This window comes from Balaenoptera acutorostrata, chromosome 11, assembly GCF_949987535.1.
Source record: "Balaenoptera acutorostrata chromosome 11, mBalAcu1.1, whole genome shotgun sequence".
Classification (NCBI taxonomy): domain Eukaryota; kingdom Metazoa; phylum Chordata; class Mammalia; order Artiodactyla; family Balaenopteridae; genus Balaenoptera; species Balaenoptera acutorostrata.
The window spans coordinates 28388041-28408915 of record NC_080074.1 but is presented as its reverse complement, the minus strand read 5'-3'; the positions used below and the strand labels follow the sequence as shown (position 1 = coordinate 28408915).

The 20875-nt window shown below is 40.3% G+C and overlaps 1 protein-coding gene and 1 non-coding gene across 3 annotated transcripts in view; both read left to right on the top strand.

Annotated features, from left to right (window-relative positions):
* LOC103019970 (pleckstrin homology domain-containing family G member 7) overlaps nt 1-20875 on the top strand; it is a 69382-nt gene that overhangs the window by 14752 nt on the left and 33755 nt on the right. The window contains exons 4-8 of one of the 2 annotated variants that reach the window (XM_007165899.2): nt 504-602; nt 1659-1802; nt 4892-4987; nt 5842-5943; nt 9763-9876. In XM_007165899.2, coding sequence (XP_007165961.1) covers nt 504-602; nt 1659-1802; nt 4892-4987; nt 5842-5943; nt 9763-9876 — 555 coding nt within the window. Of the gene's footprint in view, nt 1-368; nt 458-503; nt 603-1658; nt 1803-4891; nt 4988-5841; nt 5944-9762; nt 9877-20875 lie in introns of those variants that run through there. The other variant, XM_057556393.1, reaches the window with a different exon arrangement.
* On the top strand, nt 5268-5369 carry LOC114238404 (U6 spliceosomal RNA). The gene has a single exon (XR_009009828.1). It is a non-coding gene; the product is annotated as a U6 spliceosomal RNA (small nuclear RNA).

Here is a 20875-nt window from a genome sequence, read left to right as displayed (position 1 = left end):
ACTGAGAGGCGCTGTGTACAGCTTGAAGCGTGGGGGAGATCTGCCCAGTGGCTACAGGAGTAAATGCCAAAGGGGAGAGAGTCATCTACTAAATGAGGGGTTGAACTAAGACATCCAAGGCCCCTTCTGATGGTAAACATCTATGATCAAACATTTGGAAAAGTTAGAATATGAAGGACTCTAGGACCGCAAGGTATGTGCTAGACTGAAATCCATCTATTTGCTATAGGAGTGTTCTGAGCTCTGTCTTTTTTTTTTTTTTTTCTATTAGTAAAATGAGAGGTTTGCATCAGACATCCTCACCAGCCTCTCTCCTCCATGTCTGACATTCTGAGGTCCCGTGGGTCAGACTATGGCTCAGAAATGGTGTTTCACCTGTTAGTGACTCATAGACAAAATGTGCAGTCTGTTCTCATGCATGTTGGACAATGAACCAGAGATGCCGAGGCTACCAAAGGTGTGTTGTTAAAAGATTGAAAATCCTGTTTCTAACAATCTTTAAGCAGGGCAGAGACAAACACAAGCACATATCTGATCTGAAAGACTGCCTCTCCTCTTTGAAGATTACAGACTTCAGAGACTATGAGTTCCACAGCCTGAAGGTATCTCGTGCATTGTCTTCTGTGTGGCATAGCTTTTTTTGTTTGTTTTAGCCATTATTTTAAGTTGTCAGATTATTGGCTTGTTCATAATAACAGTAAAGTGCAGGAGAGAAGCCCAGGCTTGTTCATAATAACAACAAAGTGCAGGAGAGAAGCCCAGACCTGGGCAGACCGAGGTCTGCTCTCTCTAAAGCAGGGGTCACCAACCCTTCCAGTCCGAGGCCCGTTAGGAACAGGGCCTCACAGCGGGAGGTGAGCGGCGGGCGGGTGAGCGAGCTAAGCTTCATCTGCTGCTCCCCGTGGCTCACATTACCGCCTGAACCATCCCCCAACTGGCTCGCATTCCCCCCTGCCCGCCCCATCCGTGGAAAAATTGTCTACCATAAAATCCGTCCCTGGTACCAGAGAGGTTGGGGACCGCTGCTCTAAAGCACACTGAAAGCTCGGGAAAGTCATTGTACCTTAAGTAAGGTAATGGACGTGAGACCACTTTGTAGACCATGAAGCCCTGTACAAATGTTAATATTTGTTACAACCATTCCCCTCTCTGGGCCTTAGTTTCCTCATTTACAAAACAAGTTGGTTTTGATAAGACAATTTCTGAAGGTCTCTTAAAAACTTTAAGTCTCTTATTTCATGATTCTTCAGTAATTAATTTCAACAAGTTTTACCAGTGGAACCTGGATCAGACTTCCCAGTTCTGGGTTTGGGGTTCTTTTGGTGGGTTGTTTTTTTTGTTTGTTTTTTTTTTTTTGCCAAAAAACTGAAAAGGACTTATGAAATTCTCAAACATAGTTCAAAACAATATCAATTTGAATTCGTTTTCATTTTAAACTAAAAACAGCATGTCCATCCCATCCATGGGAGGAATTGATATCCCAAAGCCATGCAGAGAGAACTGTGGTTTGGATAACTCTACCCAGGGGGACGCCTGGGGCTTGCAGTGAGAAATCGTGATTTGGGGGATTGCTTGTTCCTGCTGTACTGCAAGTCAAAGGAAGGGTGAACAGGTCAACCCATTGAAATGTTTTGTTCTCTCTTTTCTCCCACGTACAGGATAAGACGTGGAATGAAGTCGTGGAAACACATCAAAAACTTCCTACTAATCAATTAGACTTGAGAAAGCAGCAAGAGGCTGTATGGGAACTCTTCACGAGTGAATGCACTTATTTCTTGGACCATTTATTAGTTCTGAAGATGGTAATGCTGGCTTTAATTTTTGTAGTAGATGGAAAACACTGGTTCTTTAGGGACTTGTTTCTTTCTTGCATGCTGAAGGAAGGAAGGAAGTATGGGGGGGGGCTCCCCTCTTTCAGAGGATCTTAAGGAAATTTTGTTTGTTTATTTTTGGTTATCAGCAACTTGGTTTCTCTTCATGCTTTTCTTAAACATAGCCTCTTAGGATTGGGTGAGACCTTCCAGCTCCCCATGTGATGTCTGAATCTCTTGTGCCTGATTCTCACCCTGTGCTTACATACTCCTCACGTCAGGGAGCTCACAGCCACCCTCAAGGCAGCCATCCCCCTTTCGTTCAGCTTCCTCTTTTGGCTCTCACACTCCCTGATGAACAGCGCCAGGCAAATGCTTTTTATCAGCTACAGAGCCACAGATTTCCAGGGCAACCATCCACGTGTAACGCGGGGGTGGGTGGGGAGGGGTGGATTATACGGTGTGTTCACGATGTCTGTCATGTAAGTGGTGCTCCTGAGGTTGTACAGTGCAGTAGCCCTGATCTGGGGAGGCTCTGAGCAGAGAATTCCTTATAGAAGAACCACAGGGCAAAGGATGGGAGGGGAGCAAATGCCTTCTAAGACCACAGGGGAGGATGGGCCACATTGCTCCCAAGGTTGCCTCTGCCCATAAGCATTTTTGAATCCTGGCTGCTCCCTTACACAGGAAAAGGCACTGTGTTGGGAGAGACGAGTTCAAGTCCTGGATCTGCCTCTGACTTGCCATGTGAACTTAGGAAAGTCTAGTCCTCCATTCCATAAAACAGAAGTTGGTGCGTGCTTTCTGTAAATGTCCAGATAGTAAATATTTTAGGCTTTGCCAGACATGTGGTCTTTATTGCAACTACTCAGCTCCTCCATTGCAGTGCAAAAGAAGCCATAGATAATTTGTAAAGAAATGCGTGTGGCTGTGTCACAGTAACACCTTATTCACAAAAATGGGTAGCAGACCTGATTTATCCCACAGGCTGTCCTTTGACAAGTCCTGTTCTAAGCTATAAAAGAGGGATGACAGTACCATCTCTGACTGTCTCATAGCATCTGATTATTGAGATGATCATATTAGTTTCCTTTGAAATCTATCAAGTGCTATACAGATGTTCTTTTCTGTAAGTAATATTTATTGTGACAGTCATACTGCTAAGTACTTTAGCAAAATTTAAGCCACAAAGACACTCAGAAAGTTAAAACTTAGAGACTGTATCAGGATACAGAAAACTAGCTTAAGTAAGGATCTTATTGACCCAAGTGACTGAAGTCCACAGTTGAGACAGAATTCAAGGTTGGTTTGATCAAGGGGCTCAAAACCAAGGGCAAAATTTCTTTTCGTCCCTCATCCCTGCCTTCCACAATATCAGTGTCATCCTGTGGCTGGCTTCTGTTGTAGTCACAGAATGGCTGCTGTCCTTGAGGCCATGGAGAGAGTGAGAAATAGAAGGGAGAGAGAGAGAGAGTCTCTTCTTAGCACTCATAGGCAAAGTCTTGATTGTCATTCTGATTGGACTGGCTTAAGTCACATGCCCACTTCTGAACCAACTACCCGGATAAGGAGGAAAGTGCTCATTGGCTTAAGATGATCACATTCAAGGTATGAGGAAGAGTAGATGCTGAGGTGAAAACTGGGATGATATTAAGGAAGGGGGGACACTGAAGCTGAGTGGTACCCAATAGATGTTCACTGCAGAGGACTCACCCTGTGAGCTCTGCTACCTCCCTTGCCCTAATAGACAGCACAGAACTTTCCATCCCACTATAAGCTACATAAGCATTTTAAACTAGCATTTTTCTGCTTAAAAGAAAGCCAATTTGAGTTTATTTTCAAATGCCCCAGTGTATTTAAAGTATATAAGTACCTCTCTTTACACAATCAATATGAATTTCCCAAAGTTGCTTGTAAATTGGAATTTTGTAACTCAAATAATAAATTCACTGAAAGACTCAATGTTTTTCTTAAACGGCAAAAATTTCTATAAAGAAAAGAATCTTATAGCACAAAGATGATTTTTTTCTAAATTTTCCCAATTTATCTGAACTATTGATTTCTGTTTCTTACAATTACATGTTTTAAATGCTTGGATATTGACAGATTTCCAGACAACTGATGCTTCCTGGACTGGGGGAAACTCTAAGTCAGTGGTTCTCAAAGTGTGGTCCCTGGACCAGTAGCATCAGAATCACTTGGGAACTTGTTAGAAACCCATATTCTCAGACCCCATCAGTGACCTACTGAATCCGAAAGGCTTGGGGTAGGTCCCGCTAGTCTCCAGTTTAACAAGGCCTCTAGATGATTCTGATGCAAGTTCAAGAACCATTTACTGCATTAATTAAGAAATATGGCAATGGGAATTGGAGAACGCTGGTGGTCTAAAGTCCAGTCTTTTCACACCTACAGTTCTTGAAATATTCGGTCCCTTTGAATGCTTCATCATATTTATACAAAGTATTCCTATTCCAATAAATTGATCTCTCTTTAGTTTATAGCATGAGAGGCAGGTATTCTGCGAGGATCAACTTGCTGTAGTTTTTCTCTTGTAGGAAAACATCAAGTAATGACATAAAGCCTCTCTCAATGTTTTCATTAATATTTAGTGTCTTTATCCAAATCTAAACATCTTACCAGTTATCAGGTATTAACTCATTAGTTCTCTATTTTTAATTTCCTGAAAGTAAAGGACATTTGGGTCTTTCGCAGAGAAAGGAATAAATAAGAACTCAGTATGAATGTTGTTTTGGTCTCAAGTAAGTGCTGTTGGCAAGAAGAGAACCTTGGCGATTTCTTTGGCACTGGGAGCAGAGAAAGCCCATCTGAACAGATTATGTTCAACAGGAGTGTTGTTAGGGCTCACAAAGCAGCAGCAGCTTCATACAGAAGAGCACATCTCCCGTATGTTCTGTGGGGGCTTAAATGTCATCATACGTGTTTAGCACAACTCTTAACGATTGAAAATACTGATCTCCAAGTTGTTTTGTAAAATTATAGTCAGGAGGTTTATGTTTAATGTTCTTGCAAAGGGCAAATATCAAAATTGAAAAACAAAGTAATGTGCTTTTTTTTTTAAGATCTTCATGAATACATTAAAATACCTACAGACTCATGAATATCTCCTGGATGTGGATTTATGGAGACTTTTTGCAAACCTGGAGGAGTTAAGTCAGGTGAGCCAAAGTAGGAAGATTCCAGTACCCATGTGTTAAAATTCGCCAGAGGACGATGAAAATTCATGCTTAGTCTATTCTTCTGGCTTGTATTCCATATTGGAACATGGAATATGGTTTCTTCCATATTTCATCCCCATTTAATCTTATGGTCAGGAGTTCAGGTTAATAAGGAAACCTACACATCCATTGATGTCTTTCCAATAGATGGCAGTTATTAGTTAGCCTTCAGTAACATTTTTAAAATTCTTCCATGGCTATTTAAGAAAGTAAACATATTGCTCACTTCAGCAGGACATATACTAAAATTGGAGGGATACAAGGATTAGCATGGTTCCTATGCAAGGATGGCACAAAAATTTGGGAAATGTTCCATATTTTCTCTAGAATACAAGCTCTGGAACACCTTCTAGAATATGCTCAGGAACCCACCTTGTTCACTGCTGTATCCAGAAGACCTTGAACAGTGCCGAGTACATGGGAGGACTCAATAAGTAATGTTGAATACATGAATTTCCTCAATAAATGATGTTAAATACAAAAAAAAATTCCTAAGATCTCTGTCACCACCATAAGTGTCTATTCTCAAATGAATGTTCTTTCTCACATATATTATAAATAAATAATATCTTTCCTCTAAAAAAGGAAGTGAGATACCAACAAGAATTCATTTATAAGAAAAACTTATAAGAAAATATATATTGGAAAGTAGAGGAAAATAGATCTTTGAATTTTGCCAGGAGATAAATTTGAAATGGAAAACATCTGTAAGAATGACATTTGAAGTTCATCAGATTTTTATTTCTTACCCCTGGAAGTGTACCTACTCTTGTTTTCTTTCTCTCTGGCTCTAGACAAGCTTTGGTTTTGTGAACAGTCTTTTCCACATCTTCAAGGACTATGTCGACACTTCTGAGACTTTACCGTCGTTGGATTTCATTTCCGTGCTCACAAAGGTAAAATCCTTCTGGGAGATCTCAGCTTGTATGTGATAAATTCACCTACCTCTCAGGATAGTCGTTTATATCTCCTTGATCATTGTTATTGTTGTTCCTGGGAAGGTTCCACCTGCACCCTCCCACAAGGGAACTATCCCTTTTCCCACCAATCAACATTTTCAGAAATAACTTGCAGATTCTGTTTCTCCATTGTCTTCTCTCCTGTGTGGGTTTTATTAAGACAAAAATCTGCATGCATGGCAAAGCCATTTCCAAGTCTGGTTTTCAAATGACTTCAATTTAAAGCTGTATTCATGGCAGTAGTTTGTGCAGGCTAATTACATGGTTCAGTTGTTCTTCTAACAGAAGTGCCAGGCTCGCTGAAAGGAACAAAATAAACCTTCAGATCCATTAACACCCTTAATAAGACTTCTGTGTGTGAAAGGAGGAGAAAAGAGGAAAACTTGTACCTGTGGTCTGATAAATGCTATTTTTTTTCTTAAGTAGGTATTTGAACCTCTTCCCCTACTTTGAGCTTTTTAATTCAGTCCCTATCTATCCTCATTTAGCAAGATTTAAATTGTTACAATCTACTTAAAAAAACATAGATTGAGGTTTATTGAGCACTTACTAAGTACTTATGTGTGGGACTGATAACCTGTGCACAGTAATGTGCAGAATTATGTGCATATCCCCTGCTTTGGGGGAGTTTTCAGTCTCGCGGGGAAGAAATTAATCCAACGATGACACTAATGATTATATAATCAAATTGAGATCAATGCTGGGGAAAAAAGGAACATAGATATTATGAAGGAAAACTTCTAGGTTGGGGCAGATGGTGAAGTAGTTACAGACAGGAAACTCTTCCTGGGGCGATGATGCTTGAGGTGAGGTATGAAGAAGAAAGACAGTTTAACAAGGCAAAACAAGCAAAAATTAGGTATAAAGTGGGGAGATCTTTAAGTGACCTTCGAAAGCAGATTAGAATAAGAAAAGCTTTGAAAAACAAGAGAAAGAATGTAAAGTGTTGGGAATTACCTAAAATCTCAGACTCTCTCAATTCCTTTAGAGTCAGAAATTATCTTTTTTTTAGGACCATCACATGCTACACATTTTTTGTTTTTGTTAGACAAAGGGGCAGAGCCCTTAGTAAGTTACATAATGGACATGAATATTTGGATGCGCATTGGTTCAAGGTCTGAAGTCCCCTTGGTTTTCTTGATAATTTCTTTACTCCATCAAAGGCTAGGACAACTGGCGGGCTTGGCTCCACTTGGCTCTATCCATCTCCTTGGATCAGTGGACTATCCTGGTCATCCTCTTCTCATGGTAATGGGTGGGAGCACAGAAGAGCATAAACACCCATTATATTGGGTGTTTCATTTTGTGGCTCTTGCTTGGGACATAGAAGCTGGTGGCAAACGTATCCGGGAATACTCATCTAAAGGCTGACATCTTGCTTGGGACATTAGCACCAAGACCTGGCATCCTAGAATTTATTTTTAATGTAGTCTTTAGTAAATAGTCTGGAGAAATATCAACTTCTCATCAAAACACGTAAGTTGTCTTAGTCTGCTCAGGCTGCTGTAATGAAGTGCCGCAGACTGGGTAGCTTATAAGCAACAGATATCAATTTCTCACAGTTCTGGAGGGTGGAAGTCTGAGATCAGGGTGGTGCCCAGGTCATGTGAGGGCCCTCTTCCAGTCAAAGACCTCTTACTGTATCCTTTGCATAGCGGAAGGGGCTAGACAGCTCTCTGGAGCCTATTTTACAAGGGCATTAATCTCACTTATGGGGGCTCCACCTTTATGACCTAATCATCTCCTAAAGGGCCCACCTCCTAATACTGTCACATTGAGGGTTAGGATTCAACATGTGAATTTGAGGGGAACACACATATTCAGACTATAGCATAAGTGTACTTAACAGCCTACTAAAGCATAGACTCTTTGCTGAAAGTCAATAATAATACCCACATATGAATGCTTCCTGTTACGTTACAGATGTGTGAAGATGGGCTATAAAAGTTTCTCCTAAATTTAAAAAGGCCTACATGAGTCAGGTTAATTTCAGTTATACCACAGGAACAAACTCCAAATCTCAGTGGCTTGGTTTCATATCTCACTTATGCTCTGCTCCTACTTTGTCCTCACTCTGGGACCCCTGCTGAGGGAGCACCCATCACCTGGAATGTTACCAGTCTCAAGGGCAAAGACATAAGAGACTGAGGCAGAGCTCTCACTGACTCTTCAAGTTTCTGGCATGTCTGTTCACATTTCATCGGCCTAAGAAAGTCACATGGCCAAGCTTACCCTCAATGGAGTGGGCCTATATATTCCTCCCCAGGAAAGGGAACTAGATGAGCAGTGATAACAGTCTACCACGGTGTCTCACAAGAAGCTCACCAGTGGAAGATTGGGACGTTTGTTATCCACACAAAAGCCATCTGAGAAGTCGCTGAGAAGGAAGCTGAGGCTTGGAGAAGTTAAATCTCTTGGCCAAGTTCACATAGCCAGTGGGTTGTAGAGCTGCATTTCTAAGCCTGACTGTTTATGGTCTTCACAGCAGCCTCGTCGTACTGGCCTTTCTCAAGCATCTCAAGGTGACCTGTGAGAAGACCTTCTCTTTATTTCCAAGCCCCCAGCTATCACCAACCCCCCAGGAAAAAATTAATTCACGTTATCAGCTTTCAAATTACTACTTTTTGAAGGCAAAACTTGACATTTCCCCCCATAACGTTTTGTCCTCTGAGGTCCTATAGCAAAATATTTTTCTAGGTTTTTGTTATCTCTGCCTTTACTACTGTCACTTCCTTTACTGGCCTGTTAGGCTTGGTCTGCTGTCTCTACTCACTGCGGTTATAATGTTACCAGCAAGTGTGTCTTCCTTCTCCCCTTCACCACATTATGACACTATTGGAAATTCCCTAATGGGACCCATTACTCATTATACTAATTAATAAACCTATCAAGGAGCACATAGGCTTAGCAATGTGGTAGGCACTATGGATTCCTAAAGAGAGCGTCTGCCAGTAAGGAGCCAGAAGCACTGGTGAAGAGAAAAGAATAACTGTCATTCCCGAGACAGACACCTAACTGAGATGGTGGCACATTGTGCAGCGTGCCCAGTTTGACCATTATACATATGAATGTATACGTACGAATTGGCCGCTTGCCTCATTTTAAAATAAATTTGACATGGCTTACGAATGTGTAGTCATTATAGCAAGTTTAAGACATTACATAAGCATAATGAAGACAGAACACAAGTGTTAGCTTGGGTAAGACTAGCACATAAAACGCACGCTACGAAACTACATTTAGTAGAGGTGCCCCAAATCTGACTCTCTATTTTTAGAAGCTGGAAGGAGAATTCAGTATGCGGATATTTTTGAGGAAGATTTAGTGAAAAGTCAGATGTTGTTACTTTAATCACTTACTACGAACACAAGCTTGACATCAACAACATGAGCAGTGAAATCAAAGGCGGTGTTTGTCATCAGATTCCATGCGGTGTGTGTAGGCCTCAACAAAGCATAAGTGCAAGTAAAGGGTGAATTAAATCAAGATGTCCTAAACAGAATTTTCTTTACGGGCAAAAAAAAAAAAAAAGGCAACTTATTGAGGAGTTAACTGTTTATTATGGGGATATCGGGGTTTTTTTAAACAATGTTTATTTTGAACTGTTACTATCCATGCAGTCATAGCTCCTACTTGATAATGGTGCCTCCTGCACTTTCCCTGTTCTAGTTGCTGATAAAAGCGAAGAGAAAGAGAAAGTCTGTCTGTGCTCTCTTTGCTTCCATTCATTCTCCTTCTGCCCTTCTCCTCTTGCAGTATTTCCAAGGAAGCTTGTGTCAGAGCCACCAGACCTACTGCCTGAATTACTCAGCTGCTGTCTTTTATCTTGAGAGTCTGAGGCAGAGAGAGGACTTCGGAATTTATTTAAAAGTAAAGTACCAGTTTCTTTTCTTTTATATTTTTCCTGAGACTCTTTGGATATAACAGGTACTAGGGATTATTAGACCCAAATTAAATGGGAAAGAAGGAAAATAAATGATCAACCATACATTTTAACTACAAACCTGCTTTCCTTATAAAGACATCATTCTCTGCACACTTAGGATTTTAAATGGTGCACTTCTGGAAACACTGATCATCTAATGTCCCTCCTGAGATTTCGGCTGGAGCTTTACAGTGCTTTATTTGTTCATTTGTTTGTTTTTGGAAGGAATTGGTGAGAAAACTAGAGTAGGAACTGAGGCTTTGTTTGTGACTAGAGGTTTGGCTCTTGCAGGATTTGGCCCCAGCAAGGTCCTGTTGCACAAAAGCTGGGCGCACCATTTACCTTGTATTCTGTGTGAATGGTGCTTCCTGGAGGACGTCAAAGCACACAGTGTAAACACTGCCCCTGAAGTTGTTCAGCATGGTGGCTATGGGTCCCAAAGTGTTATTAGAACAAGGAATCTCTGCTAGGGACCTTCAGTGTTTGCTGCTAAGCAAAACCGAAAAGAATTTTCCTTGACTTCCCTACTTCCTTTAACCCCTTTTTGACATGTCTTTAGTCTGAACCGTACCTTTCAGCCTTTCAGTATTGTGCCAGAGCCCTTTTCATGACCCAAGAAAATGGTCCAAGCCTTTCCAGAAAACCAGCTCTTCCCTGCAGCTGCAGGAAGCACCTGCCAGAGCATCACCTCAGAGCTGTGGGAGGAAGGGCCACCACACACAGTTTCCAACAACTTAGCTGTGAATCGGTGCATCTTTGCCATGGCCAGGATGTGCCAGGAAACCTGGGCGAGGGACGAATGACCTTGGAAAGAGACTTGGCTCTATTTTTGTAGCTTCAGCCTTTCAGTGTTTTCTTTGCTACTCAAACCCAAACCTGAAAGCTCATTAGATTTCCAGGGTATGAATAATCTTGTTGCAGAAGTTTTCCCTGGAAGCTTATGGATGAGACCCTCGCCAAGCCCCCAAACTAGGGAGAATCCAGCTTCATTCCTCTCCCTTCCATGCTAAGGCAGAGAATAATTTAACAAGGCTCAGACATTGTTTTCAAGTAACTGTGGAAAATCCCATAACAACTGTGACACAGACGTTTATGTCTATATATAAATATATGCAGCATCCAAAGATATGTAGGGAAAAGAATGGAGGATGCACTCTTGTAATGATGACATATGATACTTTTATAATGCATAATGCTTTGCCAAGCACTTTCTCAAACAACTTTTTTTTTTTTTTAATATATTTTATTTATTTATTTTTGGCTGTGTTAGGTTTTCGTTGCTGCATGCGGGCTTTCTCTAGTTGGAGCGAGCAGGGGCTACTCTTCATTGCAGTGCACGTGCTTCTCATTGTAGTGGCTTCTCGTATTGCAGAGCATGGCTCTAGGCTCACGGGCTTCAGTAGTTGTGGCACGAGGGCTCAGTAGTTGTGGCTCACGGGCTCTAGAGAGCAGTCCCAGTAGTTGTGGCACACGGGCTTAGTTGCTCTGCGGCATGTGGGATCTTCCTGGACCAGGGCTCAAACCCATGTCCCCTGCATTGGCAGGCAGATTCTTAACCACCACTCCCCAGGGAAGTCCCAATACCATACTGTTTTTTTTTTTTTAATTAATTAATTATTTATTTATTTATTTATGGCTGTGTTGGGTCTTCGTTTCTGTGCAAGGGCTTTCTCCAGTTGCGGCAAGTGGGGGCCACTCCTCATCGCAGTGCGCGGGCCTCTCATCATCGCGGCCTCTCTTGTTGCGGAGCACAGGCTCCAGACGCGCAGGCTCAGTAGTTGTGGCTCACGGGCCCAGTTGCTCCACAGCACGTGGGATCTTCCCAGACCAGGGCTCGAACCTGTGTCCCCTGTATTGGCAGGCAGATTCTCAACCACTGCGCCACCAGGGAAGCCCTATACTGTTTTAATGACTGTAGCTTTGTAGTATAGTCTGAAGTCAGGGAGTCTGGTTCCTCCAACTCCATTTTTCTTTCTCAAGATTGCTTTGGCTATTTGGGGTCTTTTGTGTTTCCATACAAATAAAAAGTTTTTTTTTTCTAGTTCTGTGAAAAATACCATTGGTAATGTGATAGGGATTGCATTGACTCTGTAGATTGCCTTGGGTAGTACAGTCATTTTGACAGTATTGATTCTTCCAGTCCAAGAACACAGTATATCTTTCCATCTGTTTGTCATCTTTGATTTCTTTCATCAGCATCTTATAGTTTTCGGAGTACAGGTCTTTTGCCTCCTTAGGTAGGTTTAATCCTAGGTATTTTATTCTTTTTGATGCAGTGGTAAATGGGATTGTTTCTTTAATTTCTCTTTCTGATCTTTTGCTGTTAGTTTATAGAAATGGAACAGATTTCTGTGTATTAATTTTGTGTCCTGCAACTTTACCAAATTCATTGATGAGCTCTGGTATTTTTCTGGTAGCGTCTTTAGGATTTTCTATGTATAGTATCCTGTCATCTGCAAACAGTGACCGTTTCACTTCTTTTCCAATTTGTATTCCTTTTATTTCTTTTTCTTCTCTGATTGATGTGGCTAGGACTTCCAAAACTATGTTGAATAATAGTGGTGAGAGTGGACATCCTTGTCTTGTTCCTGACCTTAGAGGAAATGCTTTCAGTTTTTCACCTTTGAGAATGATGTTTGCTGTGGATTTGTTGTATATGGCCTTTATTATGTTGAGGTAGGTTCCCTCTATGTCCACTTTCTGGAGAGTTTTTATCATAAATGGACGTCGAATTTTATCAAAAGATTTTTCTGCAACTATTGAGATGATCATACAGTTTTTATTCAACAATTTGTTAATGTGGTGTATCACACTGATTGATTTGCAGATGTTAAAAAATCCTTGCAGCCCTGGGATAAATCCCACTTGACCATGACGTATGATTCTTTTAATGTATTGTTAGACTCGGTTTCCTAGTATTTTGTTGAGAATTTTTGTGTCTATGTTCATTAGTGATATCGGCCTGTAATTTTCTTTTTTTGTGATATCTTTGTCTGGTTTTGGTATCAGGGTGATGGTGGCTTCATAGAATGAGTTTGGGAGTGTTCCTTCCTCTGCAATTTTTTGGAATAGTTTCAGAAGGATAGGTGTTAACTCTTCTCTAAATGTTTGGTGAGCCCTCCCATTTTTAATTTTCTAGTTTCTAATTGTGCCCTTTTTTCCACTTAGAGAAGTTCCTTTAGCATTTGTTGTAAAACTGGTTTGGTGACGGTGAATTCTTTCTGCTTTTGCTTCTCTCTAAAGCTTTTGATTTCTCTGTCAGATGAGAGCCTTGCTGGGTAGAATATTCTTGGTTGTAGGTTTTTCCCTTTCATCACTTTGAATATATCATGCCACTCCCTTCTGGCCTTCAGAATTACTGCTGAAAAATCAGCTGATAGTCTTATGGGGATTCCCTTATATTTATTTAATATTTTCTCTTTGTCTTTAATTTTTGTCAATTTGATTACTATGTTTCTTGGCGTGTTCTTCCTTGGGTTTATCCTGTAAGGGACTCTGCACTTACTGGACTTGGGTGACTGTTTCCTTTCCAGTGTTAGGGAGGTTTTCAGCTATTATCTCTTCAAATATCTTCTCAGGTCCTTTCTCTGTCTCTCCTCCTCTGGGACCCCTATAATGCAAACATTGGTGTGTTTGACGTTGTCCCAGAGGTGTCTTAAATTGTCCTCATTTCTTTTCATTCTTTTTTATTCTGTTCTGCGGCAGTGATTCCCACCACTCTGTCTTCCAGCTCATTGATTCATTCTTCTGCATCACTTATTCTGCTATTGATTCTTTCTAGTGTATTTTTTCATTTCAGTTATTGTATTCTTCAACTCTGTTTGGTTATTTTTTATATTTTCTAACTCTGCTAAAAACTTGTAACTTCTCACTTTATACATCCGTTCTTTTCCCGAGTTCTTGTATCATCTTTACGGTCATTACACTGAACTCTTTTCTTGGGTAGATTGGCTATCTCCACTTTGCTTAGTTGTTCTTCTGGAGTTTTATCTTCTTCCTTCATCTGGAACATATTCCTATGCCAACTCATTGTGTTTAAATTTCTGTTTGTATTTCTATTCTGTAGCTTAGTTACATTTCTCAGCCTTGGATAAGCGATCCTCTGAAGGCAATGTCCTATATGTCCCAACAGTACACTCCCCTCTCATCAGTCAAGGGCCAGGGACCAGCTGGTCCCAGGGTAGGTTCTGACCTATGTTTGTGGACTCAGTTCTGCAGGCTGCAGGATCATAGTTTCCTTGCTTCTGGTGTCTGACCCCTGACACTGCTCTAGCTGTTATGCAGGCTTCCTGGTGGGAGGGGCTGGTACCTGCTCACTGGTGGCTGGAGCTGGGTCTTTGCCCTCTGGTGGGCAGGGCTGTGTCAAGGGGTGTGGCTAGAGGTGACTGTGGGCTCAGGATGACTTTAGGCAGCCTGTCTACTGATGGCTGGGGCTGTGTTCCCACCTTGTTGGTTGTTTGGCCTGAGACGTCCCAGCACTGGAGCTTACAGCCTGTTGGATGGGGCCAGGTCTCAGTGCCAAGGACCTAAGATGTCTGCCTCCAGCCAGAGTTCACATAGGTCCCTGCTCTGTCCACTACCAGCTTTTATGACTCCAGAGAGATCCATGGCCACCCCTCCTTCCTAGGAGACCCTTCAAGACCAGCAGGTGGGTCTGGCCCAGGCTCCTATGGAGTCACTGCTTTGCCCTGGGACCTGGTGCACATGGGACCTTGTCTGCACCCTCCAAGAGTGGAATCTCTCTTTCCCCCAGTCCTGTGGAGCTTCTGCAATCAAGCCCTACTAGCCTGCAAAGCCGTATGTTCTGCTGACGCAGGGCTCAGAGCTCTCACTGCTGTGGGAGAACTTCTCTGATATAATTATCCTCCAGTTTGTGGGTTGCCCACCCACGCAGTATGGGATTTGATTATACCATGAGTGCACCCCACCTACTGTCTCATGTTTTCCTTTTTATGTCTTTGGATGTAGAATCCTTTTTGGTAGGTTCCAATCCTTTTTATCAATGGTTGTTCAGCAGTTAGTTGTGATTTTAGTGTGCTCGTAAGAGCAGGTGAGCTCAGTGTCCTCCTACTCTGCCATCTTGTCTCCCTCTACACCTTGGTCAGGTTTATTCCTAAGTATCTTATTTTTTTGATGTGATTTTAAAAAGGATTTTTTTAACTTTCGCTTTCTGATATTTCATTGTTAGTGTAAAGAAATGCAACAGATTTCTGTATGTTAGTCTTGTATCCTGCTACCTTGCTGAATTTGTTTATTAGTTCTAGTAGTTTTTGTGTGGAGTCTTTAGTTCTAGTAGTTTTTGTGTGGAGTCTTTAGTTCTAGTAGTTTTTGTGTGGAGTCTTTAGTTCTAGTAGTTTTTGTGTGGAGTCTTTAGGGTTTTCTATATATAGTATCATATCATCTGCCTATAATGACAGTTTTACCTCTTCCCTTCCAATTCAGATACCTTTTATTTCTTTTTCTTGTCTGGTTGCTGTGACTAGGACTTCCAATACTATGTTAAATATAAGTGGTAAGAGTGGACATCCTTTTCTTGTTCTAGATTTTAGAGGGAAGGTTTTCAGCTTTTCACTGTTGAGTATTATGTTGGCTGTGGGTTTGTCATAAATAGCTTTTGTTATGTTGAGTTATGTACTTACTTTGGTAAGAGTTTTTATCATGAATACATGTTGATTTTATCAGGTGCTTTTTCTGCATCTATTGAGATGATCATGTGGTTTTTGTCTTTTCTTTTGTTGATGTGGTATATCACATTGATTGATTTGCATATGTTGAACCATCCTTGTAACCCTGAGATGAATCCAGCTTGATCATGGTGTGTGATCTTTTTTATGTGTTGTTGGATTTGGTTTGCTAATATTTTGTTGAGAATTTTTATATCTGTATTCATCAAGATATTGGCCTATAATTTTCTTTTCTGATAGTGTCTTTTTCTGGTTTTGGTATCAGGGTGATGGTGGCTTCATACAATGAATTTGGGAGTGTTCCCTCCTCTTCAGTCTTTTAGAAGAGTTTGAAAAGGATTCGTATAATTTCTTCTTTGTAGGTTTGGTAGAATTCCCCAGTTGAACCCATTTGATCCTAGACTTTTGTTTGCAGGGAGTTTAATTACAGATTCCGTTGCACTTCTAGTGATCAGTCTGTTCAAATTATTTATTTCTTCTTGATTCTGTTTTGGTGGGCTGTATGTTTCTAAAAACTTGGCCATTTCTTCTAGGTTGTCCAATTTGTTGGCATATATTTGTTCATAGTATTCTCTTACTTTTTTGCTTATTCTCTCTCTTTTTTTTTTTTGGTATTTCTGTGGTATCAGTTTTTCCTCTTTCATTTCTTATTTTGTTTATTTGGGTCCTCTCTTTTCTTCTCTTTTTTTTTTTTTTCCCCTGAATGTTTTTGTGGTCTCATTCATTGATGCCTTCTGTTTGCAGTGCCCAGTCAAAGCCTTGGTAGTACAGAGATAGACAAGAATAGCGAAATGTTTAAAAGTGCAAGTTGTGAAGTGAGAACGTCAGACACTCAAAGTCAGACAGAATAACTGACCCACCACTTATGGACTGTGTGACTTTGAGCAAATTACCCAACCTCTCTGAGTCCAATTTAATGGATTATCCTACTTTTCCTCACTGATTTTTTTTTTAACATCTTTATTGGAGTATAATTGCTTTACAATGGTGTGTTAGTTTCTGCTTTATAACAAAGTGAATCAGCTATACATATACATATATCCCCACATCTCCTCCCTCTTGCGTCTCCCTCTCACCCTCCCTATCCCACCCCTCTAGGTGGTCACAAAGCACTGAGCTGATCTCCCTGTACTATGTGGCTGCTTCCCGCTAGCTATCTATTTTACATTTGGTGGTATATATAGGTCCATGCCACTCTCTCACCCTGTCACATCTTACCCCTCCCCCTCCCCATATCCTCAAGTCCATTTTCTACTAGGTCTGCGTCTTTACTCCCATCTTGCCCGTAGGTTCTTCATGACCTTTTTTTTTTTTTTTCCCCATAGATTCCATATATATGTGTTAGCATACTGTATTTCTTTTTCTCTTTCTGGCTTACTTCACTCTGTATGACAGACTCTAACTCCATTCACCTCACTACAAATACCTCCATTTCGTTTCTTTTTATGGCTGAGTAATATTCTATTGTATATATGTACCACATCTTCTTTATCCATTCCTCTGTCGATGGGCACTTAGGTTGCTTCCATGTCCTGGCTATTGTAAATAGAGCTGCAATGAACATTTTGGTACATGACTCTTTTTGAATTATGGTTTTCTCAGGGTATATGCCCAGTAGTGGGATCGCTGGGTCGTATGGTAGTTCTATTTTTAGTTTTTTAAAGAACCTCCATACTGTTCTCCATAGTGGCTGTATCAATTTACATTCCCACCAACAGTGCAAGAGTGTTCCCTTTTCTCCACACCCTCTCCAGCATTTATTGTTTCTAGATTTTTTGATGATGGCCATTCTGACTAGTGTGAGATGATATCTCATTGTAGTTTTGATTTGCATTTCTCTAATGATTAATGATGTTGCGCATTCTTTCATGTGTCTGTTGGCAATCTGTATATCTTCTTTGGAGAAATGTCTGTTCAGGTCTTCTGCCCATTTTTGGATTCGGTTGTTTGTTTCTTTGAAATTGAGCTGCATGAGCTGCTTTTAATTTTGGAGATTAATCCTTTGTCAGTTGCTTCATTTGCAAATATTTTCTCCCATTCTGAGGGTTGTCTTTTGGTCTTGTTTACGGTTTCCTGTGCTGTGCAAAAGCTTTGAAGTTTCATTAGGTCCCATTTGTTTATTTGTGTTTTGATTTCCATTACTCTAGGAGGTGGATCAAAAAAGATCTTGCTGTGATTTATGTCAAAGAGTGTTCTTCCTATGTTTTCCTCTAAGAGTTTTATAGTGTCCGGTCTTACATTTAGGTCTCTAATCCATTTTGAGTTTATTTTTGTGTATGGTGTTAGGGAGTGTTCTAATTTCATTCTTTTAAATGTAGCTCTCCAGGTTTCCCAGCACTACTTATTGAAGAGGCTGTCTTCTCTCCATTGTATATTCTTGCTTCTTTATCAAAACTATGGTGACCATAGGTGCGTGGGTTTATCTCTGGGCTTTCTGTCCTGTTCCATTGATCTATATTTCTGTTTTTGTGCCAGTACCATATTGTCTTGATTACTGTAGCTTTGTAGTACAGTCTGAAGTTAGGGAGCCTTATTCCTTCAGCTGTGTTTTTTTCCCTCGGGACTGCTTTGGCTATTCTGGGTCTTTTGTGTCTCCATACAAATTTTAAGATTTTTTGTTCTAGTTCTGTAAAAATTGCCTTTGGTAATTTCATAGGGATTGCATTCAATCTGTAGATTGCTTTGGATTGTATAGTCATTTTCACAATATTCATTCTTCCAATCCGAGAACATGGTATAGCTGTCCATCTGTTTGTATCATCTTTAGTTTCTTTCATCAGTGTCTTATAGTTTTCTGCATACAGGTCTTTTGTCTCCCTAGGTAGGTTTATTCCTGGGTATTTTATTCTTTTTGTTGCAGTTATAAATGGGAGTGTTTCCTTAATTTCCATTTCAGATTTCTCCTCATTAGTGTATAGGAATGCAAGAGAGTTCTGTACATTAATTTTGTATCTTGCAATTTTACCAAATTCATTGATTAGCTCTAGTAGTTTTCTGATGGCATCTTTAGGATTCTCTATGTATAGTATCATGTCATCTGCGAACAGTGACAGTTTTACCCCTTCTTTTCCAATTTGTATTACTTTCATTTCTTTTTCTTCTCTGATTGCTGTGGCTAGGAATTCCAAAACTATGTTGAATAATAGAGGTGAGAGTGGACATCCTTGTCTTGTTCCTGATCTTAGAGGAAATGCTTTCAGTTTTTCACCATTGAGAATGATGTTTGCTGTGGGTTTGTCATATATGGCCTTTATTATGTTGAGGTAGGTTCCCTCTATGTCCACTTTCTGGAGAGTTATTATCATAAACGGGTGTTGAATTTTGTCAAAAGCTGTTTCTGCATCTATTGAGATTATCATATCATTTTTCTTCAGTTTGTTAATATGGTGTATCACATTGATTGATTTGCTTATATTGAAGAATCCTTGCATCCCTGGGATAAATCTCACTTCATAATGGTGTATGATCCTTTTAATGCGTTGTTGGATTCTGTTTCCTAGTATTTTGTTGAGGATTTTTGCATCTATATTCATTGGTAATATTGGTGTATAATTTTCTTTTTTTGTAGTATCTTTGTTCGGTTTTGGTATCAGGGTGATGGTGGCCTCATAGAATGAGTTAGGGAGTTTTCCTTGCTCTGAATTTTTTTGGAAGAGTTTGAGAAGGATGGGTGTTAGCTCTTCTCTAAGTGTTTGAAAGAATTCGCCTGTGAAGCCATCTGGTCCTGGACTTTTGTTTGTTGGAAGATTTTTAATCAGAATTTCAATTTCATTACTTATGATTTGTCTGTTCATATTTTCTATTTCTTCCTGGTTCAGTCTTGGAAGGTTATACCTTTCTAAGAATTTGTCCATTTCTTCCAGTTTGTCCATTTTATTGGCATAGGGTTCCTGTAGTAGTCTCGTAGAATGCTTTGTATTTCTGCAGTGTCTGTTGTAACTTCTCCTTTTTCATTTCTAATTTTATTTTTTTCCCGTCTTATTTATTTATTTTTTAACATCTTTATTGGAGTATAATTGCTTTACAATGGTGTGTTAGTTTCTGCTTTATAACAAAATCAATCAATTATACATATACATATATCCCTATATCTGTTCCCTCTTGCATCTCCCTCCCTCCCACCCTCCCTATCTCACCCCTCTAGGTGGTCACAAAGCACCGAGCTGATCTCCCTGTGCTATGCGGCTGCTTCCCACTAGGTATCTATTTTACATTTGTTAGGTGTATATATGTCGCTGCCACGCTCTCACTTCGTCCCAGCTTACCCTTCCCCCCACCCCTGTGTCCTCAAGTCCATCCTCTACGTCTTTGTCTTCATTCCTGTCCTGCCCGTAGGTTCATCAGAACTATTTTTTTTTTTAGGTGCCATATATATGTGTTAGCATACGGTATTTGTTTTTCTCTTTTTGACTTACTTCACTTTGTATGACAGACTCTAGGTCCATCTACCTCATTACAAATAACTCAGTTTCATTTCTTTTTATGACTGAGTAATATTCCATTGTATATATGTGCCACATCTTCTTTATCCATTCATCTGTCCTTGGACACTTAGGTTGCTTCCATGTCCTGGCTATTGTAAATAGAGCTGCAGTGAAACTGTGGTACCTGACTCTTTTTGAGTTATGGTTTTCTCAGGTATATGCCCAGTAGTGGGGTTGCTGGGTCGTATGGTAGTTCTATTTTTAGTTTTGTAAGGAACCTCCATACTATTCTCCATAGTGGCTGTATCAATTTACATTCCCACCAACAGTGCAAGAGGGTTCCCTTTTCTCCACACTCTCTCCAGCGTGTATTGTTTGTAGATTTTTTGATGATGGCCATTCTGACCAGTGTGAGATGATATCTCATTGTAGTTTTGATTTCCATTTCTCTAATGATTAATGATGTTGAGCATCCTTCATGTGTCTGTTGGCAATCTGTATATCTTCTTTGGAGAAATGTCTATTTAGGTCTTCTGCCCATTTTTGGATTGGGTTGTTTGTTTTTTTGATATTGAGCCGCATGAGCTGCTTGTAAATTTTGGAGATTGATCCTTTGTCAATTGCTTCATTTGCAAGTATTTTGTCCCATTCTGAAGGTTCTCTTTTCATCTTGTTTATGGTTTCCTTTACTGTGCAAAAGGTTTTAAGTTTCATTAGGTCCCATTTGTTTATTTTTGTTTTTATTTCCTTTTCTCTAGGAGGTGGGTCAAAAAGGATCTTGCTGTGATTTATGTCATGGAGTGTGCTGCCTATGTTTTCCTCTAAGAGTTTAATAG